Genomic DNA, 27,203 nt, shown 5'->3' on the forward strand with positions numbered 1-27,203 from the left:
ACCTAGCGGTCAAACAAGGAAATGGTCCCAATCGTTTTTCCACCATTCAAAGGATTTTAGAAACACTTAAAATAAGGGCTGTGTTCCGTGTAGGCTTACCCTGGCGTTACGTTTTGATAACCTGGCGTTACGTTTTGATAACCGTGTAAATCTCTCTAGGAGAAAGTGACTTATCAATATATTTGCCTGTATTTCCCCCCCCCCAAAAAATGAAATGCTAATTAGCTACTAATGTGACTGTCAAAATTAACTACAAATACCATGATGATCCGGACAAGATTGACAAATCGAGGATTAACTTGCAGGGATTTGCAGTCTTGCATGATGTCTACTTTGATGCTAATTACCACTGTCTACTTTGATGCTAATTAGCATTTTCTAATCTGAGAGTAAATAGAACCAAATATATGGTTATCAAAATGTCACGTCAGGGTATGTTTACACAAAACACAATTTTAAGTGTTTCTATAATTCCCTATGGTAAAAAATGAATGGTGGAAAAACGATTGGAACCATTTCCCTGTTTCACCACTAGGTTTTATGAGCATTATGACACCTCCACTGTGGGGCTCTATAGCGAGTGCCAAACACTGGCCACACATTCTGCAAGATTGATTGTCTATTCAAACAATTTAAAAGTGCTGCCTAGAGCCCACACTTCTATGCAAAAGAGGAATTGCTGTTCAATATTTTGTTCATCAATACATGGTTGTGTTTCTATCTCCTGCCTTGGTATAGGCTCTGAGATTAAATAAATCAAATCACATTTTATTTGTCACATACACGTGTTTAGCAGATGTTACTGCGGGTGTAGCAAAATGCTTGTGCTTCTAGTTCCGACAGTGCAGCAAAATCTAACAAGTAATATCTAACAATTTCACAACAAATGCCTAATACACACAAATCTAAGTAAAGGAATGGAATTAAGAATGTATACATTTATGGACGAGCAATGTCAGAGTGGCATAGACTAAGATACAGTAGACAGTATAGAATACAGTATATATATATATGAGATGAGTAATGCAAGATATGTAAACATTATTAAAGTGACTAGTGTTCCATTTATAAAAGTGGCCAATGATTTGAAGTTTGTGTATGTAGGGAGCAGCCTCTCTGTGCTAGTGATGGCTATTTAACAGTCTGATGGCCTTGAGATAGAAGCTTCCCGGTGATGCCTTGTGCAGACCGCACCACCCTCTGGAGAGCCCTGTGGTTGTGGGGCTAAAATGTCACCCATATTGTCAAATATTTTAACTTCTTATGGCTGGGGGGCAGTATTGAGTAGCTTGGATGAATAAGGTGCCCAGAGTAAACTGCCTGCTACTCAGGCCAGGAAGCTAAGATATGCATATTATTAGTAGATTTGGATAGAAACCACTCTGAAGTTTCTAAAACTGTTTGAATGATGTCTGTGAGTATAACAGAACTCATATGGCAGGCAAAAACCTGAGAAAAAACCCAACCAAGAAGTGGGAAATCTGAGGTTTGTAGGTGTTCAAGTCTTTGCCTATCCAATATACAGTGTAAAATTTGGTCCGATTGCACTTCCTAAGGCTTCCACTAGATGTCAACAGTCTTTAGAACCTTGTTTCAGGCTTCTACTGTGAGGGAGCGAATAAGAGCTGTTTGACTAAGGGGTCTGGCAGAATGCCATGAGCTAAGTCAGGGGCGTGGCCGTGAGAGCGAGCTCTGTTCCTTTCCATTTCTAAAGACAAAGGAATTGTCCGGTTGAAACATTAAAGATTTATGTTAAAAACATCCTAAAGATTGATTCTATACATCATTTGACATGTTTCTACGAACTGTAATATAACTTTTTTGACTTTTCGTCTGGACTAAGTGCCTGCGCCTCGTGAATTTGGATTTGTGAACTAAACGCGCGAACAAAAAGGAGGTATTTGGACATAAATTATGGACTTTATTGAACAAAACAAACATTTATTGTGGAACTGGGATTCCTGGGAGTGCATTCCGATGAAGATCATCAAAGGTAAGTGAATATTTATAATGCTATTTCTGACTTCTGTTGACTCCACAACATGGCGGGTATCTGTATGGCTTGTTTTGGTGCCTGAGTGCTGTACTCAGATTATTGCATGGTGTGCTTTTTCCGTAAAGCTTTTTTGAAATCTGACACAGCGGTTGCATTAAGGAGAAGTATATCTTTAAGTCCATGTATAACACTTGTATTTCTATCAACATTTATGATGAGTATTTCTGTAAATTGATGTGGTTCTCTGCAAAATCACCAGATGTTTTGGAAGCAAAACATTACTGAACATAATGCGCCAATGTAAACTGAGATTTTTGGATATAAATATGAACTTTATCGAACAAAACATACATGTATTGTGTAACATGAAGTCCTATGAGTGTCATCTGATGAAGATCATCAAAGGTTAGTGATTAATTTTATCTCTATTTCTGCTTTTTGTGACTCCTCTCTTTGGCTTGAAAAATGGCTGTGTTTTTCTGTGACTAGGTGCTGACCTAACATAATCGCATGGTATGCTTTCATCGTAAAGCCTTTTTGAAATTGGACACTGTGGTAGGATTAACAACAAGTCTATCTTTAAAATGGTGTATATTACTTGTATGTTTGAGGAATTTTAATTATGAGAATTTCTGTTGTTTGAATTTGGCGCCCTGCACTTTCACTGGCTGTTGTCAAATCGATCCCGTTAACGGGATTTCATCCATAAGAAGTTTTAAATAGGCTACCGGTTTATTTACTTTCGAGCATGGTTGTCTATTGAATGAGCAATGGATAAATGGTAGCCCAATACTTGTTGTGTAGCAGAAATAAACCAGTCATATCAGAAAAGGAGAGACATGCCCTGCAATATAATCAAGATTTAGGCCTATATAATAAAAGTAAAAGAAATATATTAGCCACATGCTGCTATGCGATCTCCCACCAATGACAAATGCATCCGTTTGAGCATTAGGCTTACGTTTTAATGTTTTTATTTTACTACCATTATAATTCCTGTGCATCAAACACCTCCATTTCCACCAAAATAACAATATTTGCTTGCAATACAGTTGATCATCCACTAATCTTGTGTGTACACATGGTCTGAGATTTACATGGAGATACATACATTTTCCCCTCAAGTTCAAAATGGCTAAATAACAACCTTTGCGGTAAAACTGGTGCGTACAGCGTTTAGTTTTTTTTGTGAGCACACACCATTGATAATTGAGGCCCTGGCCTGCGCCTGCCCTGAATCCTGAAAAAGCAGTGGCTCTTATGTAAACAGTATGGTAAGCACTTTTCTCACTTTTGTTTACGGGTGGGGAGGAGGAGAGGGTAGGCTACTCCCAAAAGACCCACTACTTAAAAGCATGTGAAGTTCTCTACTTCCCCACAAGACCCCTAGCTAGTAGCTTTACATCAGAATCCAGTCTACATTCATGTGAATCAAGTCATTTTGCATGCTATGTTTTCAGGATTTTGGAGGTGATAGAACAGTCCTTTAATTTGGTTGATTTTCCAATACCAAAAGCTGTGTTGTTGCTAATTTACTGTAATTTACTGTAGTTCTTCATGGCACATAGGTATCCTAATTGGGTTTAATTTTGTTGTCATAATGTGGACATTATAAATACTACAAAATGAATATTTTTAACTAACCACATTTGTTTTGAGTTTGAATTTATGGTGGATTTAAACTACATGATAGAGAAAATACATTGGAAACATATACACAATCGTTCAAAAGTTTGGGGTCACTTAGACATTTCTTTGTTTTTGAAAAAAAAGCACATTTTTGTCCATTAAAATAACATAAAATTGATCCGAAATACAGTGTAGACATTGTTAATGTTGTAAATTACTATTGTAGCTGAAAACAGCTGATTTCTTATGGAATATCTACATATGCGTACAGAGGCCCATTATCAGCAACCATCACTCCTGTGTTCCAATGGCACGTTGTGTTAGCTAATCCAAGTTTATAATTTTAAAAGGCTAATTGATCATTAGAAAACCCTTTTGCAATTATGTTAGCACAGCTGAAAACTGTTGTTCTGATTAAAGAAGCAATAAAACTGGCCTTCTTTAGACTAGTTGCGTATCTGGAGCATCAGCATTTGTGGGTTCGATTACAGGCTCAAAATGGTCAGAAACAAAGACCTTTCTTCTGAAACTCGTCAGTCTATTCTTGTTCTGATAAATGAAGGCTATTCCATGCGAGAAATTGCCAAGAAACTGAAGATCTCGTACAACGCTGTGTATTACTCCCTTCACAGAACAACGCAAATTGTCTCTAACCAGAATAGAAAGAGGAGTGGGAGGCCCCGGTGCACAACTGAGCAAGAGGACAAGTACATTAGAGTGTCTAGTTTGAGAAACAGACGCCTCACAAGTCGTCAACTGGCAGCTTCATTAAATAGTACCTGCAAAACACCAGTCTCAACGTCAACAGTGAAGAGGTGACTCTGGGATGCTGGCCTTCTAGGCAGAGTTGCAAAGAAAAAGCCATATCTCCGACTGGCTAATTAAAAATAAAAGATTAATATGGGCAAATGAACAGACACTGGACAGAGGAACTCTGCCTAGAAGGCCAGCATCCCGGAGTCGCCTCTTCACTGTTGACGTTGAGACTGGTGTTATGCATTTGAAACTTTGAAAGTTTATTCAAGTGCAGTCGCAAAACCCATCATGGATCTCATGAGCACCGTCACAGGAAAGGAAGACGCAGAGTTACCTCTGTTGCAGAGGATAAGTTAATTAGAGTTACCAGCCTCAGAAATTGTAGCCCAAATTAATGCATTCACAGAGTTCAAGTAACAGACACATCTCAACATCAACTGTTCAGAGGAGACTGTGTAAATCAGGCCTTCATGGTCGAATTGCTGCAAAGAAACCACTACTAAAGGACACTAATAACAAGAAGAGACTTGATTGGGCCAAGAAACACAAGCAATGGACATTAGACCTGTGGAAATCTGTCCTTTGGTCTGATGAGTCCAAATGTAAGAATTTTGGTTCCAACCGCTGTGTCTTCGTGAGACGCAGAGTAGGTGAACGGATGATCTCCGTATGTGTGGTCTCCACAGTGATACATGGAGGAGGTGTGATGGTGCTTTGCTTGTGACACTGTCAGTGATTTATTTATAATTGAAGGCCCACTTAACCAGCATGGCTACCACAGCATTTTGCAGCCATACGCCATCCCATCTGGTTTGCACTTAACGGGACTATCATTTGTTTTTCAACAGGACAATGACCCAAAACACACCTCCAGGCGGTGTAAGGGCTATTTGACCAAGAAGGAGAGTGATGGAGTGCTGCATCAGATGACCTAGCCTCCACAATCACCTGACCTCAACCCAATTGAGATGGTTAGGATGAGTTGGACCGCAGAGTGAAGGAAAAGCAGCCAACAAGTGCTCAGCATATGTGGGAACTCCTTCAAGACTGTTGGAAAAGCATTCCAGATGAAGCTGGTTGAGAGATTGTATTTGTCACATGCGCTAAATAGCCTACAACGGGTGTAAACTTGACCGTGAAATGTTTGCTTATGTGCCCTTCCCAACCATGCAGGGTTTTTTTTTTTTATCGCAAAAGACACATTACATGTGTGAGTGTTTTTGTAAGGTCTGGGTTGACCAAGTAAACAAGCAACTTCATAGCATCAAACTGCCCTGTCCTACCACTATATCATATATATACTGAGTGTACAAAACATTCAGAACACCTGCTCTTTCCCTGACATAGACTGACCAGGTGAATCCAGGTGAAATCTACGATCCCTTATTGATGTCACTTGTTAAATCCACTTCAATCAGTGTAGATGAAGGGGAGGAGACAGGTTAACAGGATCGGTGGGTCCCCCGAGGGATGGTTGAGCTAACGTAGACTAATGCGATTAGCATGAGGTTGTTAGTAACAAGAACATTTCCCTGGACATCGACATTTCTGATATTGGCAGAAAGCTTAAATTATTGTTTATCTAACTGCATTGTCCAATTTACAGTAGCTATTACAGTGAAAGAATACCATGCTATTGTTTGAGGAGAGTGCACAGTTCTGAACTTGAAAAGTTATTAATAAACCAATTAGACACATTTGGGCAGTCTTAATACAACATTTTGAACAGAAATACAATGGTTCATTGGATCAGTCTAAAACTTTGCACGCACACTGCTGCGCACACAATTGAGCCTAAACTCCTATGTCATATAATGGCCTTTCTATTGCATTTCAAAGATGATGGTACAAAAAAAAGCATGTTTTTCTTTGTATTATCTATTAGCAGATATGTGTTATATTCTCCTACATTCATTTCACATTTCCACAAACTTTCAGTGTTTCCTTTGAAATGGTATCAGGAATATGCATATCCTTGCTTCAGGTCCTGAGCTATAGGCAGTTAGATTTGGGTATGTCATTTTAGGCGAAAATTGAAATAAAAGGGTGGATCCTTAAGAGGTAAAGAAGGATTTTCAAGCCTTGAGATAATTGAGACATGGATTGTCTATGGGTGTCATTCAGAGGGTGAATTGGCAAGACAAAATATTTAAGTACCTTTGAACGAGGTATTAGGTAGTAGGTTCCAGGCGCACGGGTTTGTGTCAAGAACTGCAATGCTGCAGGTTTTTTTCACGCTCAACAGTTTCCTGTGTGTATGAAGAATGGCCCACTACACAAAGGACATCCAGCCAACTTGACAAAACTGTGGGAAGCATTGGAGTCAACATGGGCCAGCATCCCTGTGGAACGCTTTCGACACCTTGTAGACTCCATGCCCCAACGATTTGAGGTTGTTCAGAGGGGGGGTGCAACTCAATATTAGGTAGGTATTCTTTATGTATTGTAGGCTCAATGTACACTAAGGGATATTTGCAGGTTGCACTGTTGCCAGCCTGGTCTCGTAAAGTAGACGTAACATGGTGAACGTAAATCCTGGCCACTGATATTAGTATGATGTGTTAGGTATGGTTACATAAGACAGAAGGTTACTTAATAATTATCCTCTACAGGATCCATGTCCCTAAACCGGGACGGTTGTTGCTAATGTGACTAGAATGACGTTGTAAGCAACAGCCAATTTTCCAGGACATAGACATGTCTTATATGGGCTGAAAGATTACATTCTTGTTAATGTATACTCATCTTTTGCACATCTATCACTCCAGTGTTTAATCGCTAAATTGTAATTATTTCACCACTATGGCCTATTTATTGCCTACCTCCCTTATCTTACCTCATTTGCACACACTGTATATAGACTTTTTCTCTATTGTGTTATTGACTGTATGTTTGTTTATTCCATGCGTAACTCTTTGTTGTTGTTTGTGTCGCACTGCTTTGCTTTATTTTGGCCAGGTCGCAGTTGTAAATGAGAACTTGTTCTCAACTAGCCTACCTGGTAAATAAAGGTGCATTTTTTTAACCGCACTGTCCAATTTAGAGTAGCTATTACAGTGAAAAAAGACCATGCTATTTGAAGCACAACAACAAATCCCTGCTGTCTCAGGGGTTCAGACCAGCATCTCTGAGTTGCCTCTTCACTGTTGACGTTTAGACTGGTGTTTTGCTGGTACTATCAGCGTTCCAATTAATCCCAAAGGTGTTCGATGGGGTTGAGGTCAGGGATCTGTGCAGGCCAGTCAAGTTCTTCCACACCGATCTCGACAAACCATTTCTGTATGGACCTCGCTTTGTTCACGGGGGCATTGTAATACTGAAACAGGAAAAGGCCTTCCCCAAACTGTTGCCACAAAGTTGGAAGCACAGAGTCATCTAGAATGTCATTCTATACTTTAGGGTTAAGAATTCCCTTCACTGGTACTAAGGCGTCTATCCCAAACCATGAAAAACAGCCCCAGACCATATTTCCACTTCACAATAACAGCACTTATAGTTGACCAGGGCAGCTCTAGCAGGGCAGACATTTTAAGAACTGACTTGTTGGAAAGGTGGCATCCTATGACGGTGCCACATTGAAAGTCACTGTGTCTTCAGTAAGGCCGTTCTACTGCCAATGTTTGTCTATGGAGATTGCATGGCTGTGTGCTCGATTTTATACACCTGTCAGCAACGGGTGTGTCTGAAATAGGCGAATCCACTCACTTGAAGGGGTGTCCACATACTTTTGTATAAATAGTGTAGTTTTGTCACAATAACTGTTGCATTAAATAGAAAACATGCCTCTCTGGTATAGGCATGTGCACTCCAACAGCTTGCAGATACAGTAGGCTGTAGGGGTAGGCTAGTCTACATGATATTGTGGGGGTAGGCTTGTCTACAATAATATTTGTCAAATGTCAGTCAAGCATCGATCATCATGTCACAAGAATCAAACCCCAGACATTTATTGGAAAGGAGCATCAACCTCATCACCATGCAATTTCTCCAACCTGTGATGTTCATCATTATTTATTTAATCTGTAGCCTCATAAACTGCATGGTTTCCCGAGTTGTAGTGGGAGGCGGACTCCCAAGTTTACGTCCATATGATGGTTATTATATCAATAATTCTACATAAAGTTGTTTCCACCGCCATTTCTCGCATAATACATTTTACCGACAGAAAAAGATCCCACATGTTCAATGAACAAATTATCTGTCTGCGTTTATAAAATGGTACTCATTTAATAGCCTAACCACCTGCTCAAAAGTAGAGATCCGGTAGCCTATTTAAAATATTTGAAAGGATGGGTAGGCTACAGTATTGCTCTGCGATAGTAGCCTATTTAAATTCAGAGCCTATACCAATGTAAGATATAGAAACACAATAATCTATTCACAAACAATATATTGAATTGTATTTTCCATAGAAATGTGCTGTAGCATTTCCGTTTAAATTGTTCGAATAGACAATCAAACTAGCAGAATGCGAGGGCATTTAGCATGAACCACCTGCTCAAAAGTAGAGATCATGCATTTTATTTTGAAAACGTTACTTCAAAATATAAAAATTAGGTTTAAATACATGTGATCAAATTTGCCACTGGCTTTAGAAACTGTCATGGTCCAGTTCCAACATCTCCAAATCATACAGCAAATTACGTATTTTTATTTTTTCTTACCATAAAGGAATAATGGAATTGTAACGCACAAATATAGTATGGCTCTGATTTATTAATGAAAATATGCGTATATGTTGCGACAGTTTGATAAATCTCAATAATTTGTTGCGCACGCAAATCTTAGAATCTCCACATATGCCAGAATTCAGTGAAAATTGTATGTACGCATGGTTGATAATGGTTGATAAATGAGGCCCCAGATAAACTCCTGATTTAGAACATTGTCACCACCGATTGTAACCATTAGATGGCAGTAGAAGTGGAGTTTGTCTTTCTCACTTGTTTTAATTCCCTCTTCAACCACGTGAAAAAAAGGAAAAAGAAAGTCAGAGTTTTGGAAAGGGACTGTAAGTTAGACACAATTACATCGTTTTCTGTGGAGCTGCCTGGAATGCACTTACTTTGTAGCTATTTTCTTACTGTTGGGAAGTAGGACAAAGGAAGACCAGGAGTTTGCTGCTGTGTGCCTCAGTGCATGTAGCCTGTGCTTGCTTGTCTCTGACCCAGTTATTAGAGCTTCCTGACTCTGTTGAGACGGACTAGATTCATAGCATCAGTGCATTCTCTGCCTCCACTGCACCCTATCAGATAACTTATTTTCAATACTGAAGAATACTGGATCAATATAGAGAAATAAGGAATTGTTTTTTTGTACAAAGGAAAGGTTTTTCTCCACCTGTTTTCCAAGTGGTTTTATTCTTACTCTTATGTGAAATAGGCTCCTCCAAACTGGAATAATGTCTTCATATGGGTGCAGAGGCTCCTGGTTACCAGTGCTGCTTGGTGTTGTGAGTGTGCTGGTGGTGCTGACAGCTGGTAACGCTGGGCACAACCAGGAGAGGGGGGAGACTGGATCATCCTGCTTCGGGAGCTTTGACCTCTACTTTGTTCTGGACAAGTGAGTTTGTCATTCATCATTCTCTTTCCACCTTATCTCTCCACTGCTTGTCATACACTATTGGGGGCAGAGTTCATAACTGTGTGTACAATGTACTATCAGTTGGCGAGAGAGAGACTCAAATATCACATTCATTTGTACATATCCACTGTATAACATCAGTGGTCACCAACCGGTCGATCTTCAAGACAATACACCCATGTGTAACTCTGTGTTGTTGTTTTTGTCGCACTGCTTTGCTTTATCTTGGCCAGGTCACAGTTGTCAATGAGAACTTGTTCTCACCTGGCCTACCTGGTTAAATAAAGGTGAAATAAATAAATAAAAACGTTCCTAGTTGACCACCAAACATTTCTGTAGAAAAGCCAACGATACAGGCTTGCTCTTTTTTTTCGTGTTGCGCTGTTGGTGGAAGGTGTACTTGATTCAGAAGCCCTGCACACCAGGTTGGCATAGAGTACCACAGTATGAGTCATAAAACCCATAAAACCTGGCGGTCAAACAGGGAAATGGTTCCAATAATTTTTCCCATAGGGGATTTTAGAAACACTTAAAATAAGGCCTGTGTTTCATGTAGGCTTACCCTGGCGTGACGTTTTGATAACCGTCTCTTTAGAACAATGTGACCGTGAGAGGCTGAGACTAATGCTGTGTTCAACTGGAAACCTCATACTTCCGACATCTGACAGGGAAAAATCATTTTGAACGGTCATCCAAGTCGGAATTCCAAGTCGGAAACTCGGGCATCTTTCTAGAACTCCGACGTCATGATTTGTCCTTGTTCCCAGTTGCCTTGAAAGCATCATGACAGATGCAGGTACCATTAATCCAGTAAAATAAAACAGCAAATTATTTAAATTTATGCTCAGCTGTGCCTTGCGAGTGCTACACCTGATCTAATTTATCAAAGCTAACTTACAGCCTTTCAACACATATTGTCATGAGGCTAAGATAAAATGTTGCAGTTTTAAGCTAATTTGCTGCAATTCTACACTTTTTGTCATGGGGTAGAGATTTTTTTGTTGTTGCTGTTTTATAGCTCATCTCATGCTTTTGTTTACATTTTGCCATGAGGCTGAGAGACATATTTGCAGTTTTATAGCTAAGTTATTGCTATTCAACACATTTTACCATGAGGCTGAGAGAAAATGTTGCAGTTTTAAAGAACATTTTCTCAAATTGTGTGGGGGTTTGGTGCCCTGCATGCCCGTTTGGTAATCAGGCCTTGATGTTCAGGACATGTTCAGGAATGTTATTGTTATTATCAAGACCCCTGGTGAAACCATTTCTATTTTATTTTGCCATATGCTGGCAAAATAATGTGAAGTGTTTTCTCAATGTCTGTTTATTTGATAAGTGTAATAATCTGATATAACCTCATTGCTATATTTGTGTACTTTATACAATGTTGAAGGCGTTCTGACTGCAAAAAAATATATAACCTAATGTGGAAAATATATATTTTTATTTCCAGCATCTTTGAAAACCTGCATCTTACAAAACATATGTGGTATTTACTTCTCCTGAGGTGCATTGATCAAGCATTGGGAAAATTCTGAAAATCTTATCCCCATAATGCAACACACCTTTAGAAGGCGGTGACATGAGCCTCTTTAAAACTCTTCACAAAAGCAGTGTTTACCTGTCCCCTGTTTTCTTGAGTTACATACAGTGAATTCTCAAAAGTATTCAGACCACATTTTGTTACGTTACAGCCTTATTCTAAAATTGATGAGGAAATGTTTTATTTAATCCATCTACACACAATACCCCATAACAACGAAGTGAAAAAACAGAAATACCTTATTTCCGTAAGTATTCAGACCCTTTGCTATGGAACTTGAAATTGAGTTCAGGTGCATCCTGTTTCCATTGATCATGCTTGAGATGTTACTACAACTTGATTGGAGTCCACCTGTGGTAAATTCAATTGACTGGACATGATTTGGAAAGGCACACACCTGTCTATATAAGGTCCCACAGTTGACAGTGCATATCAGAGAAAAAACCAAGCCATGAGGTTGAAGGAATTGTCAGTAGAGCTCCGAGACAGGATTGTGTCGATGCACAGATCTGGGGAATGGTACCAAAAAATGTCTGCAGCATTGCAGCTCCCCAAGAACACAGTGTCCTCCATCATTGTTAAATGGAAGTAGTTTAGAACCACCAAGACTCTTGCTAGAGCTGGCCGCCTAGCCAAACTGAGCAATCGGTGCAGAAGGCCCTTGGTTCGGGTGGTGACCAACAACCCGATGGTCACTCTGACAGAGCGCCACAGTTCCGGTCGAGATGGGAGAACCTTCCAGAAGGACAACCATCTCTGCAGCACTCCACCAATCAGGCGTTTATGGTAGAGTGGCCAGACGGAAGCCACTCCTCAGTGAAAGGCGCATGACAGCATGCTTTGAGTTTGCCAAAAGGCACCTAAAGGACTCAGACCATGAGAAACAAGATTCTCTGTTCTGATGAAACCAATATTGAACTCTTTGGCCTGAATGCCAAGCGTCACGTCTGGTGGAAACCTGGCACCATCCCAATGGTGAGAGATGGTGGTGGCAGCATCATGCTGTGGGGATGTTTTTAAGCGGCAGGGACTCGGAGACTAGTTGGGAAAGATGAACGGAGCAAAGTACAGAGAGATCCTTGATGAAAACCTGCTCCAGAGCGCTCAGGACTTCAGACTGTGTTGAAGGTTCACCTTCCAACTGGACAACAACCCTAAGCACACAGCCAAGACAATGCAGGAGTGGCTTCAGGATAAGTCACTGAATGTCCTTGAGTGGCCCAGCTAGAGTCCGGACTTGAACCCGATCGAACATCTCTGGAGAGACCTGGAAATAGCTGTGCAGTGACGCTCCCCATCCAACCTGACAGAGCTTGAGAGGATCTGCAAGAAGAATGGAAGAAACTCCCCAAAAGCAGGTGTGCCAAGATTGTAGGCTGTAATCACTGCCAACGGTGCTTCAACAAAGTACTGAGTAAAGGGTCTGAATACTTATGGAAATGTGATATTTCATTTTTTTAAATAAATTTGCCAAAAGATTGTAATCTGTTTTTGCTTTGTCATTATGGGGTATTGTGTGTAGATTGATGAGGGAAAACAATTTAATCCATTTCAGAATTAGGCTGGAACAAAATGTGGAAAAAGTCAATGGGTCTGAATACTTTACAAATGAACTGTAGATTTCCAAGAACCGTGTTTATCTCTGTGTGACTAACATGTGGACAAATCAATCCTGCGTGCAACTAACTAGCTTGCTGATTCTTGCATGTTTTCATTTTCACTCAGCCATATTGTTGGCATTGGACTGATTCAGAGTGTCTGTTTCATGGAGCTGCACCAGTTTTTAGCATTTCAACCACAACCAATAATATCGCATTTATGCCACCCTATGATATTCTCAGATGTATTTCTACTGTAGGTAGACTTTCCCTGTCACTTCTGCACTAGTTCTCCTTAGTGTTAGTTCACCCAAATTATCAAACTATATATTGGCTTCCTTACCCTCCATAAAAAGGGCCTAATTATTGTGAGCAAAGGCAAATCAAATCAGTTTGAGTCACATGCACAGGGTCGCAGATGTAATTGCAGGGTACAGCGAAATTCTTATGCTCCAACAATGCAGGTCAGAGAAGTGAGTGAAACAATAATACAAATAATAATACTAAGTAAAATAATAGAAAAGGCGTGGGTGGGTGTGTGTATGTATCTCTATCCAGGCTGTATCACATCCGGTCGTGATTGGGAGTCCCATAGGGTGGCGCACAATTGGCCCAGCGTTGTCCGGGTTGGTTCGGGATAGGCAGTCATTGTAAATAAGAATTTGTTCTTAACTGACTTGCATAGTTAAATAAAGTTTAAAAAAAATATTATATATACTGTGTATATATATATATATATATATATATATATATATATATATATATATATACACTGAACAAAAATATAAACGCAACATGTAAAGTGTTGGTGCCATGTTTCATGAGCTGAAATAACAGATCCCAGATATTTTCCAGACGCACAAAAACGGATTTCTCTAAAGTGTTGTGCAAAAATGTGTCCTTTGCCAAGATAATCCATCCACCTGACTGGTGTGGCATATCAAGGGCTGATTAAACAGCATGATCATTACACAGGTGCACCTTGTGCTGGGGTCAAAAGGCCACTCAAATGTGCAGTTTTGTCACACAGCACAATGCCACAGTTTTGAGGGAGCGTGCAATTGGCATGCTGACTGCAGGAATGTCCACCAGAGCTGTTGCCAGATAATTGAATGTAACCATAAGCTGCCTCCAACAACATTTTAGAGAATTTGGCAGTGCGTCCAACCGGCCTCACAACAGCAGACCACGTGTAACCACGCCAGCCCAGGACCTCCACATCTAGCTCCTTCACCAGCCACCCAGACAGCTGATGAAACCCCAGTGGGTGGGCCTATGCTCTCCCAGGCCTACCCATGGCTGCGCTCCTGCCCAGTCATGTGAAATCCATAGGTTAGGGCCTAATGAACTCATTTAAATTGACTGATTGACTTATATGAACTGTAACGCAGTCACATCTTGAAATGGTTGCATTTTATATTTTTGTTCTGTGTGTGTGTGTGTTTGTTTATTTATTTATTTACAACTAGTTTTAAATTCTATACAGTTGTTGCAGTTAAGTGGCAACGTGTGTAAATAAGGATATTTGTCCATAGTGTGAGGTTACAAGGATAAATGTCCATTAGGGGGTAAGGGGGGGCAGGGGGTAGAAGCTATTGGGCAGTTTATTTCTGCCATGATGCTCCTATATTGCCTGCGTCTGAGTGATGAAAGCGGCGAGAACAGGCTGTGACTCGGGTGGCTGAGGTCCCTGAGGATTTTCTTGGTCTTCCTGCGACACCTGGTGTTGTAGGTGTCTAGGAGGGCAGACAGTGTGCGTCATCTGTAGAACCTTGTGGTCAGGAGTTGCCATACCAGGCTGATGCAGCCCAACAGTGTGATCTCGATGGTGCACCTGTCCAACACTGTGAGGGCCCTCGGGAACAGGCCGAATTTCGTAAACCTCCTGCTTTCTTCACCACGGCGTCTTTGTGGTTTGACCATTTCAGCTCCTCTGAGATGTGTACACAGAGAAACTTTAAAGGTTTTTGACCGTCTCCACGGCAGCCCCGTGTTGAGGGTCAGTGTGGAGGAGGTGATATTACCTACCCTCACCACCTGGGGGTGGCCGTCAGGAAGTTTAGGACCCAGTTCTATATGGAGGAGTGCCTAGCCTGGTTCCTCCTGAAGTCCACAATCGGCTCCTTTGATTTGCTGACTTTGAGGGAGAAGTTGTTTACCTTGCACCACGCCATCAGAGTGCCCACCTAATCTCTGTAGGCCGTCTCGTCGTTGTTGCTAATCATGCCTACTACTGTCGTGTCATCAGCGATTTTGATGGAGTTGGAACTGTTCCCCCGTGTTGAGGGTCAGTGTGGAGGAGGTGATATTACCTACCCTCACCACCTGGGGGTGGCCGTCAGGAAGTTTAAGACCCAGTTCTATATGGAGGAGTTAAGTCCCAGGGCCGAGAGCTTTGTGGTGAGCTTAGAGAGCACTATGCTATTGAAGACCAAGCTGTAGTCGATTTACAGCATCTTCACTTGTGCATTCCCTTTTTCCAGGTGGGTGAGGGCAGTGGATCTTTTGGGGCATACCTAATGATAGGGTAAAATAGAGCCTCTTCTGGTTTTAATAGATATTGCTACCCTCTGAACTCCAATACTTTCAAATGACAACACTCATTACCTTATTGCCTGCATGATTATTTGTCTTATGTGGGTGAGCATGCTTCAGCTTCGTCCTCTTTCATTTGGGTCTGCCTTTTCCTCTCCTCCATTGTTTAGTTTCTTACTCATGGATGAAGATTGTTTTTCCTTTTGCCCTACATCAGAATGCCAACTCCAGGCAGACATTTCTGTGGTGGCATAACATTTTAGCTAAGTGGAAATTCAGGCAGACATCTCGAATTGTAAGATTCAAAAGACTGATGCAGGGAGTATGATGAACATACTGCTGTGTGTGTGCACAATGTTTTGCTAACAGAAAATGCATAAAAAAAGAGAATGTTAGACACCAGGAGGTTGGTGGCCCCTTAATTGGGGAGGGCGGGCTCGTGGTAATGGCTGGAGCGGAATAGGTGGAATGCTATCAAATACATCAAACACATTCCATTTGCTCCGTTCCAGCCATTATTTTGAACTGTCTCCTCTGATTCTGTATTATATGTAGTTTTTTATTAGGATCTCCATTAGCTGATGTGGAAGAGTTCCATGTGGTCATTCATGGGTCTATGTAGTCATTCTCCAGCTGCATTCCTCTACCTCTCTTTGTTTGAACTGGTATCCCTTTTTACCATAACTGTCCTTCTGTATTCTCTGTCTGATCATCACTCCTCTCTGTGTCAACTCCTCTGTGTGTCTGCAGAACCCTTTCTCCATTAGGTCCAGATGTTCCAATGTTTCAGCCTTTTGGCTGCGCTGTCTGTGCTGGGACTCGTATCCTGGTAACAATGGATAAAGAGGTGTTTTGAGAAATGCTCCGAGAGGGAGAAAGAAGAGGATAGGAGTAAAGACAGGAATTAAAAGAATGACACACAGAAAGAAAGAAAGACGAATCATATGGCCGGTCAACCTACTGTCAACAAAATTGAATTGTAAGAAACAATTATCAAGGTTAGAGATCAGTGATTTTTGAATTGTTGAAAAGTGACAGCCCAAGTATAAATACCGTAAAGTACATACACTCATGGGTAAAAAAAAATGTTTTGAGCAAAATAGTGTTTAAAAAATATACATTTTTTAGACACAACTGAAAACTTCAAGGAGTAGGGCATTCAATGAGTTGGTCTGATGGGAATTTGTGACGTCATCGGCCTCCCCTCCGTTGAGGAGCAATAGAGAACAAAAGAGGAAAGACCCACCCCCCTACTTGTGATGTCATGACTTACCTGGACCACCTATTGAGATGTGCCTTTTGTTAACTAAATCAGGTGTTAAATGAGGTGAGAAGGAGACTGGAGTGCCTCTTTAACAAAACATAATCATCAAATAAGGACAAGGAGATTTAAACCACAAAATTCTGTAATGAATCGGTCAGCTATGCATACGTAGTGATGTTCAGTACGGTACTACAGCCCTGTTAGACTGGCCTAATTCAAATACATAACTCAGGCATGTAGGCATAATGACTGATCATTTCCCTGACTCTAGTAACACAAAATGGCTGATCATTTACTTGATTCCAATAAGACGGGGATCATTACTGGGGCTGCATTATAAACACATTGACAGTAATCTGAGAAGAAGGATTTCACTGATCTGCATCAGCATGAGATCATTGGTGCAGTCCAAAGATGGCAACTATCTAATCAATCAGCGTTATAGGCTACATTGTTGCTTTCTAACCAAGGTGTTTGTGTGTTCTAATAGAATGGGTGCTTCTGAAGCAATACCCTCATTTTCAGGAAAGAAGAGGCATACAGGAGTGTTGCCACAGTACACACCGGCAGGGAAAGACTACATTCAGCCAAGATGAATATATCGTCAAACTGTAATGGTTGGATGGGATAAAAAATTTAAAAAAGTATTTCACCTTTATTTAACCAGGTAGGCCAGTTGAGAACAAGTTCTCATTTACAACTGCGACCTGGCCGAGATAAAGCAAAGCAGTGCGACACAAACAACAACACAGAGTTACACATGGAATAAACAAACGTACAGTCAATAACACAATAGGAATCTATATACAGTGTGTGCAAATGAGGTGAGATTAGGGAGGTAAGGCAATAAATAGGCCGTAGTGGCAAAGTAATTACAATTGAGCAATTAAACACTGGAGTGATAAATGTGCAGAAGATGAATGTGCAAGTAGAGATACTGGGGTGCAAAGGAGCAAAAATAAATGACAATATGGGGATGAGGTAGTTGGATGGGCTATTTACAGATGGGCTATGTACAGGTGCAGTGATCTGTGAGCTGCTCTGACAGCTGATGCTTAAAGTTAGTGAGGGAGTCTCCAGCTTCAGTGACTATTTATAAAAATAAAATAAAAAAATTGTTCCAGTCATTGGCAGCAGAGAACTGGAACGAAAGGAGGAATAGGCTTTGGGGGTGACCAGTGAAATATACTTGCTGGAGCACGTGCTACGGGTGGGTGCTGCTATGGTGACCAGGGAGCTTAGATAAGGCAGGGCTTTACCTAGCAAAGACTAATAGATGAGGATGGAGCCAGTGGGTTTGGCGACTGATAATGAAGAGAGGGCCAGCCAACAAGAGCATATAGGTCGCAGAGGTGGGTAGTATATGGGGCTTTGGTGACAAAATGTATGGCACTGTGATAGACTGCATCCAATTTGCTGAGTAGAGTGTTGGAGGATATTTTGTAAATGACATCGCTGAAGTCGAGGATCGGTAGGATAGTCAGTTTTACGAGGATATGTTTGGCAGCATTGTTGTTTGTTGCGAAATAGGAAGCCGATTCTAGATTTCATTTTGGATTGGAGATGCTTAATGTGAGTCTGGAAGAAGAGTTTACAGTCTAACCAGACACCTAGGTATTTGTAGTTGTCCACATATTCTAAGTCAGAACCGTCCAGAGTAGTGATGATGGACGGGCGAGTAGGTGCGGGCAGTGATTGGTTGAAGAGCATGCATTTAGTTTTACTGCATTTAAGAGCATTTGGAGGCCACGGAAGGAGTGTTGTATGGCATTGAAGCTCGTCTGGAGGTTAGTTAACACAGTGTCCAAAGACGGGCCAGAAGTATACAGAATGGTGTCGTTTGCGTAGAGGTGGATGAGAGAATCACCAGCAGCAAAAGCGACATCATTGATGTACTGTATACAGAGAAAAGAGTCAGCCCGAGAGTTTGTGCTACAGGATGTAAATTTCTGTTAGGAAAGCAAAGGATAGCTTTTTCAAACTGCCTGTTTATATTGGTTCCTAACTTCCCTGAAAAGTTGCATATCGTGGGGGCTATTCGATGCTAATGCAGTACACCACAGGATGTTTTTGTGCTGGTCAAGGGCATTCAGGTCTGGAGTGAACCAAGGGCTAAATCTGTTCCTGGTTCCACATTTTTTGAATGGGGCATGCTTATTTAAGATGGTGAGGAAAGCACTTTTAAAGAATAACCAGGCATCGTTTACTGACAGAATGAGGTCAATATCCTTCCAGGATACCCGGGCCAGGTCGATTAGAAAGGCCTGCTCGCAGAAGCGTTTTTAGGGAGGATTAGACAGTGATGAGGGGTGGTCGTTTGACCGCAGACCCATTACGGACGCAGGCATTGAGGCAGTGATTGCTAGGATCCTGGTTGAAGACAGCAGAGGTTTATTTAGAGGGCAGGATGATATCTATGAGGGTGCTCGTGTTTACAGATTTGGGGTTGTACCTGGTGGGTTCATTGATCATTTGTGTGAGATTGAGGGCATCTAGCTCAGATTGTTGGACGGACGGGGTGTTAAGCATAGGATACAGCGTGATGTGCAGAAGAAGTAACACAAAGTCGAGTAAAAAGTCTGATTGCAGAAAAAAGATTGTAGAAAGGTGTGCATGTATTACCTGGCGGCATCTAGCCTGGCGGTTAATACCGTTGGGCCAGTAACCAAAAGGTTGCTGGTTTGAATCCCAGAGCCGGCAAGGTGGAAAAAATCTGTCGTTCTGCCCTTGAGCATGGCAGTTAACCCACAACAACAACTGCTCCCTTGGCGCCGACGATGCAGACGTCAATTTAAGGCAGACACCTTTCAGTTTAATGCATTCAGTTGTGCAACTTACTAGGTATCCCCTTTCCCCTTTGTGTCAAACAGTCTTTTACTGTGCTATAGGATTCACATAATAGTGAAAATGTTTAAAGCAGATGCTGCCTTTCTACAATAGAGATAGATGCAGTACACATTGATTCCCCTGACTCTCATAGTAGGACAGATAGTCCTTAACCTCTCCACTTCCTCCAGACTGTTATACAAAACACTCATCAATATGTTCTCTCTCTTTACAGATCTGGGAGTGTGCAGCACCACTGGATTGAAATCTATCACTTTGTGGAACATCTGGCTCATAAGTTCATAAGGTGAGAATAGTTTACAAAGACCCTGTAATGTAAAGTTATATAAATTCAATATTAACAAAACTTTCAACTGTTAACCGTGTGTGTGGGTATGAATGTCTACCAGATAAAGATACCAGATGAATCCCCCCCCCCCTTCTATCTCTGACTCTGAATGTACTTTCTATGCCTGTAATATGTGGTTGTCCCACCTAGCTGTCTTAAGATGAATGCACTAACTATAAGTTGCTCCTGATAAGAGTGTCTGCTATATGACTAAAATGTAAAGAAAGTTAATATACTGTATAAATGTTGTCAATTTCTCTCCAGTCCACAGCTGCGCATGTCCTTCATTGTGTTCTCCACTGAGGGAAGGATTTTGATGCGGCTCACAGAGGACAGGTGAGGGAACAATCTTTCTTTCTTAGGATTTGGGGTATTACCTCTCCACAAGATGGCAGGTATTTGCTGATTCTGAACTGAGTTGATTATCAAGAATCCAGAGAAACATGCAGGATTTGTTTAAGGTTCATTGAATTAGAGACATAAGAATCACAGAGAACAATACCCTCACATTGAGTTTGACTGACAATGCTGTCAATTCTTTGGCAAACTGTAAGCTTCAGCATGTGGCTCACAATATATTACATGTCGCATATGGGTCTAATCTTTCCTTAGGCGCATTGTCCACGCAGGCACTGAAACATTTTCAATGTTTATGGTCTTCCTGCTGTCTCATTTCACACAGGACTCATTTCCCCCACCATCTGCTAGACAATGTCCTGTGCCAGTAGGACACTCTTAAAACCTGAAGCACACATAAAGCCCATCACTACTCTCTGAAATGGAATACCACTTCAATAGAGAGATCATGCTAGGTCTTTGTTTCTGTGCCTATTGTCTTTGTCACGTCATATCCGTCTGTCAGCTTTTAGTTTAGGGAGAAGACTATGCATTGTACAAGAAATCAGTCAAAAGGGAAATCTGTTAGATTTGAGGGCTCAAAACGACTCACTTGTTGTTCATGATTATGGGTGTGCATGCAGTTCAATGCTGTACTCAATGTTTGAGTTTGACATTATGATTTGGTAGTAGGACGTCACACATTTATAATTTTATCACTATTATGACTCTTCTTACATCAAAACCTAAAGCTACTCTCATTTGAAGCTCTAGCGAATGTAGTTGTAATAGCTGTTTAGCTGCAGTTAGATCTATCAGACTGGGCACACTGGTTGAATCACCGTTGTTTCCACATTTCAATGAAATGACGTTGAACCAACTTGGAATAGATGTTGAGTTGACATCTGTGCCCAGTGGAGGACTTTTGCAGGGTGAGGGGTGAGACATGATGAATATGAACTGCCCTTTCATCTGTTTGCTTGCTCAGGGAGCAGATTCGCAAAGGTCTGGAGGAGCTCCAGAAGGTACTTCCAGGTGGAGACACCTTTATGCACGAGGGCATCCAGAGGGTGAGCTGTCTGCTTTTAGCTGAGCTCTGAGCTGGAATCTATCTCCTTTCTGGCTTAAGAACAAAGAACATGGTTTGGAGCCAAAATGGCACCTGTATTAGTATGGAAGAGTTACTGTATTCACAGGACCACTTTAGCCATTGTACTGTTTGAATCCAATACATCTTTTTTTACAGGCCAGTGAGCAGATATATTATGGAAACTCAGAAGGTGTGTAGTTAAATAAAAAATTTCAATTGTTTCCTGCTGGAAGTTGTGCATGATATATGAATTTCTCCTGTCTATCTGTTAGTCTGACATTATTATTTGGATAGCGCTGTGGCAGCAATTAGATCCTAATCATAGGTTTTCTGTCTGATAGGATACCGTACTGCCAGTGTCATCATAGCTCTCACAGATGGAGAGTTGCATGAGGACCTCTTCTACTATGCTGAGAGAGAGGTAAGCACAGCCTGAGACAGAGAGAGGTAAACAGCAAATATAGCCAGAGGGAGAAAGACGAGCCCACAAATTGTAAACAGAAGCGGCACTCCTGTTGGCACAGATCAAACAGCAGCACCATATACATCACCTCAGTAGCACTTTGATCCATTCTTTTCAGAGAAGGAAAAGGGGGGCCAACGTTTCTGTCAGATTTATGTCTCCCATCTGCCCATGAATAAAGAAGGCAGAGTCATTCGCATCTGCACAATGAACCAATGATTTAGTTGGGAGTGCAGGTGCAGCAGGCGTGCAGAGCTAGGGCTGTTTAATCAGTTCTGAGCACCCTTGGACACACTTGAGGAAGTGATGCAGATACTGTATCTTTCTCAGTAGCTTTCAAAATGTTGTGGGGAAAATGCCACTTACCCTGAACAGGGAGCCTCGGAGCAATAACTTGAAGCTTTATGCTGTCACTCATATTGAATAAAATTGTCAGCTCAGCTCTGAAGGGCCTTCTTTCAGATGCTCATGAAATGTAACATTTGAATCGTGAGCTCTATTGGCTCTAGCCACTCAAGTGTTTCCATCAGCGTTTAATTATTTTTAGAAACAATATTGAATGACAGTCAACAAGAACTCAGTGCTGTGTTATCTCTTAACTATTACTCAAATCTATGGCTCAGAGTCACGACAGGTCCAGAGGAGCGATCTGGAGGGTTTTCTGTGGTTGTGTGTTGGTCGATGTTGTGCAATGCAGTGCTTTAATAGCTTCCAGGTCTTGACAGTTTTTCTTGTTTTTGCTCTCCTCTGTGAATACCTGACAGGCCAACCGTTCGCGGAGTCTGGGTGCCTCCGTATACTGTGTGGGGGTGAAGGACTTCAATGAGACACAGGTGTGTTGACACGTCTTGCTTCTGTGTGCTCTGATTTGACATCTCACACTGTGTCCCAAACATAAGATGGAAAAGAGGTTGGTGGGTTTGTGAAAGTTCAGCATGAATTGAATAAAACTTTTTTTCTTCCTCAGCTGGCAAAGATTGCTGATAGCAAGGACCATGTATTCCCAGTGAACGATGGCTTTGAAGCACTGCAGGGGGTCATTGATTCGGTAAGATACCTGACTACTAACACAAGGAAAGCTAGAATAATTAAGCAATAAGGCCCGAGGGGGTGTGGTATATGGCCAAAATACCACGGCTAAGGGCTGTGCTTACGCACAATGCAACGCAGATTGCTAGTACACAGCCCTTAGCCGTGGTATATTTGCCATATATCACAAACCCCTGAGGTGCTTTATTGCCATTATAAACTGGTTACTAAAATAATTGGAGCAGTAAAAATAAATGTTTTGTCATACCCGTGGTATACGGTCTGATATACCACAGCTTTCAGCCAATCAGCATTCAGGGCTCGAACAACCCAGTTTATAGCAGCATTTTTAATATGCACACTGGTGTTTGATAATTATACCTGTTCTAGGAGGTCAGAGGAAATGGTTCCACATGGAACTCATATCCTCACTGCAGTACATCTCTTTCAATCCATTAACACATTACTCAAATAGGAAACGAGGGAAAATGGGACAAATGAAAACAATAAACAAATATTCTGGCCATCAAAACTCACCAGGAACAACATTCCAGGAAAACATGCTGTGACTTCCCAGCTTTTGATCCAAGCTTACCAAACAGGATCAGTGAATGAATTCATTATCTTCTAGCTTCCACCTCAAAGGAATGTACTTATAATGTTGTATCCGCTCGGCCGATTTAAAAAAGCGAACGGATGAAAGAAAAGGAGAGTCGTGGTGGAGAGGCCACTGTCACCTGGGCACTGAGTTTCTCTAGCAGAGATAGGGGTCAGACCAGTTGACTGTCATCTGGACCCCATTAACAGCATGCTGAAAGCTCATGGCTCAGAGTCGAGGAAGAAGGGCAGCATGTTGTAAGTCAGTCTGATCTTCAGGAATACAACACATACTTTCCCTGGACAGTGGGGGTATAGAGAGAGATATACACCCAGAGCACAAGGACAGTGAGGAGCACAGAGATGAGAACAGGAGACATCAAGCAGATCATGGTATCGAGGTGCACTGGTACACACTGTTACTGTAATTGACAGGAAAAGGAGTATAGGGATTATATTGTAAACCAATACTCTCAACAAATAAACACACAACCTTCTATAACAAGTGTGAGATACTGTGAGAATGCCCAGACCTTGCCCCCCCTGTCTCCCCCCTCCTCACCTCTCACCTCCCTCCCCCAGATATTAAAGAAGTCCTGTATTGAGATCCTGGCGGCTGAGCCCTCCAGTATCTGTGCAGGAGGTAAGTTTATAGACCTCTGGCCCAACCCATTTATCCTCTCTGGTCTCTCAGGTCTTCACTAAATCATACATTTAAAGGCCCCCCACATTGGAGCTCACAACAGGAAGAGAATAAAAATCTACCTGGGCAGGAGCCTGGTGTGCAGTATATACAGTATCTCCTACACACAGTAGCAGCAACTTCATTTGTCATGAACGATTCAACCCAGACCTGGTCTCAACTCCATTTAACTACTGTACTAAGGACACAAATCATAGCTGTCTTTTTCCGCTGTGTAATGCTGCTCAGTCATTGTCCATTCTACAGTCTTGCAACCCACCACTGTAGAAATAAGTATTTACGCTTCATGTTTTCTGGGTTCTGTGGTATTGGCTCCAGAGAGCCACTATATATCCACATGTCTGAACAACTGCAGTTGAAGTCTCATTGACCGCAAGATCTCAATTATCCAGGCATCCAGAGAAATAATTTATCTTCAACAACTACTATGGTCAGGGCAGTTTGTTGGCAGAATGTAACCAGAGTGTGAGATGCTGACATGATAGACTCAGATCTTAGCCTGAACAGCTACAGTATTACATGTGGTGGGACAAATTCAGTCACTGTGCTCCTCTCTTCTCCCTCCAGAAACGTTCCAGGTGGTGGTGAGAGGAAACGGCTTCCTCCATGCTCGCAATGTCCATAAGGTCCTGTGCAGTTTCCGAATCAACGACACACTCACCAAGAGTAAGTGGAATACGAACTGAAAGTAAATAGACAAGGGTGCTCTTTTCTGTTTCAATGGCTTGTTCATAATGTGTACGTCATTTGCTAATCATGTAATAACAAATTCCTGCAGCTGCAAACTGCTCAGGAAATGTGTGACCAACGTGGTGATTTACTGTATGAGTTGGACACGGTAAAAGTCCATGTTTACCAATTGATGTCTCACAATGCTTCCCAAAAGTGCTCTTCAGGAGTGCAGAGTCAGCAGAGGTCCTCTATGCCAAAACAAGTGCTCATGCTATTTGTTCCTGGTATTACTGGTTTGTGTCTTTTGAAGGGTACATTGTGCTTTAACGGTCTGGGACTGTGCCAGAGCCAGAAGATCAAGGGAAAACAGTGCCACACACAAGTTAGTGAGGGGGAAATTCCTAGAGGTACATCCAAGTTCCCCTGTGATCTTTAGAAGTGGCCTAATGGATGTGTGAGACCAGCCCCCTCTGATGCATGCCAACATGTAGCTGTGGGAGGCCATGCTCTAATAGAAAATAGAAAATAGCAAGCGCTGATGCACAAGCAAGTCTGGAGTCTGGGCCTGAAGTGAAGAGAAGAATAGGATGCTTAGGCTGGAAGAGGTTTTACCCTCAATGTCAGAACAGGGTCTGGAGACAGGCACCAAGTTGATGTCCGTTCTAAAGTAAGTTATTGGCCTTCATTCAGAAGGTCTGAATTGCAATGAAGGATTTAATCTATGGAATTTGATAGCAGATCAAAGCGCAGTCTTCAGCGCCGTTCAATATTACGGTTGAATAACTTTTACAGTATGGTGCTGCTTAGCATGAATGACCTAGGGACTGCTAACACATTTTTCCTACTCTGAAGTAGAGTGATGGAGAGAATTGTTTACGGTGACCCAGAATGTTAATTGTATGTAATTATACATACAACTCCCCACAGACAAGCGGAAGACATGGAAACAATTGAGGAAAAAAATGATAGACAGCTGTTTACCAACTGTCCAGTAGAGCATGTTTAGCCCTGAACCGATTCCAGACACAACAGGGGCCACCTATAAATCGCTATTGGATTATTGTTTCCTGTTGTTGAGTGTCATTGGTCTCATATGACTGATTCACCTTGTCCCATGGTGGGCTCTCCTGTAATCTGCAGAACCCCTAACCACCGCAAACACCATCTCCCCTCTATAGCCTCTCCATAACCTACAAAAGTTTGGGGACCTCGTAGGAAAGGAGCAATGTGTAGCTACATGTGTTCAGCAGCTGAATGGATGTCTCCAGGAAAACCAGCAGGAGCAAATATAGGCCCTCTGAGCTTTGGCAGTGAAGACACGTCGTGGGTATTCTTTCCTCTCTGTGACATGTTGCCCTGATGGCTAGTGAGCAGAAGCATTGAGATCTGTGAAGAATGAGAATCCACACCAAGTGACGTGATAAAAAGAGGTGGATTAGGAAAAATAGTCATTTTATTGAGATTGCATAGTTCTCCAGAAATCTGTGTTGACTGACAGCAAGATTTATTTCACAGCCACATTATGGTATTGTCAGTAGCTATGTCCAGTTGTTGTATTAGTTGAAAAACATTTTGAGATGTATGTGCAATTAATTCAGATTATACAAATAGATTACTGCAAGTAAAATGGATTTGACCTCATGTGCCTGATCGGAGGGATCCTACCGAACACTTAGTCATCTCACTGAGAGGCTAGTTACTGATCACACATTGTAATTGATTGAGTAAGATTAAACTGTGAGCATGTCTACACTCAGCAGTAAAGCATGACCTTTTCTCATGTGCACAGAGTAAATGGTGTAATAACGTGTGAGATGAAGCAAAGCTGTTGACCAGCATCTACATCCCTACACTCTTAGAAAAAATAGGTTCCAAAAACATTCTTCAGCTGTCCTCATTGGAGAACCCTTTTTGGTTCCAGGTAGAACCCTATTGGGTTCCATACAGAACCCTCTGTGGAAAGGGTTCTACAGGGCATTTGGAGTATTGACACCTTGACTTTTTCTACATTTTGTTACGTTACAGCCTCATTCTAAAATTGATTAAATTATTTATTTTTCTCATCAATCTACACACAATACCCCATAATGACAGTGAAAACATTTGTTAATTTTTATTTTATTTAGCACAAATAAAAAACAGAAATACCTTATTTACATAAGTACTTGAAATTGAGCTCAGGTGCATCCTGTTTCCATTGATCATCCTTGAGATGTTTCTACAACTTGATTGGA

General features: G+C 41.5%; 1 protein-coding gene across 1 annotated transcript in view; it reads left to right on the top strand.

Annotated features, from left to right (window-relative positions):
* Positions 1–27,203, top strand: part of LOC120062873 (anthrax toxin receptor 1-like) — a 54,942-nt gene that overhangs the window by 700 nt on the left and 27,039 nt on the right. Inside the window, exons 2-11 of the mRNA XM_039012940.1 lie at positions 9,859–9,943; positions 19,966–20,037; positions 20,344–20,415; positions 21,404–21,485; positions 21,662–21,695; positions 21,847–21,926; positions 22,733–22,801; positions 22,936–23,016; positions 24,177–24,237; positions 24,865–24,963. Of these exons, the coding sequence (XP_038868868.1) occupies positions 9,859–9,943; positions 19,966–20,037; positions 20,344–20,415; positions 21,404–21,485; positions 21,662–21,695; positions 21,847–21,926; positions 22,733–22,801; positions 22,936–23,016; positions 24,177–24,237; positions 24,865–24,963 (735 nt within the window). The remainder of the gene's footprint in view (positions 1–9,858; positions 9,944–19,965; positions 20,038–20,343; positions 20,416–21,403; positions 21,486–21,661; positions 21,696–21,846; positions 21,927–22,732; positions 22,802–22,935; positions 23,017–24,176; positions 24,238–24,864; positions 24,964–27,203) is intronic.

Source organism: Salvelinus namaycush, chromosome 18 (genome assembly GCF_016432855.1).
Source record: "Salvelinus namaycush isolate Seneca chromosome 18, SaNama_1.0, whole genome shotgun sequence".
NCBI lineage: Eukaryota > Metazoa > Chordata > Actinopteri > Salmoniformes > Salmonidae > Salvelinus > Salvelinus namaycush.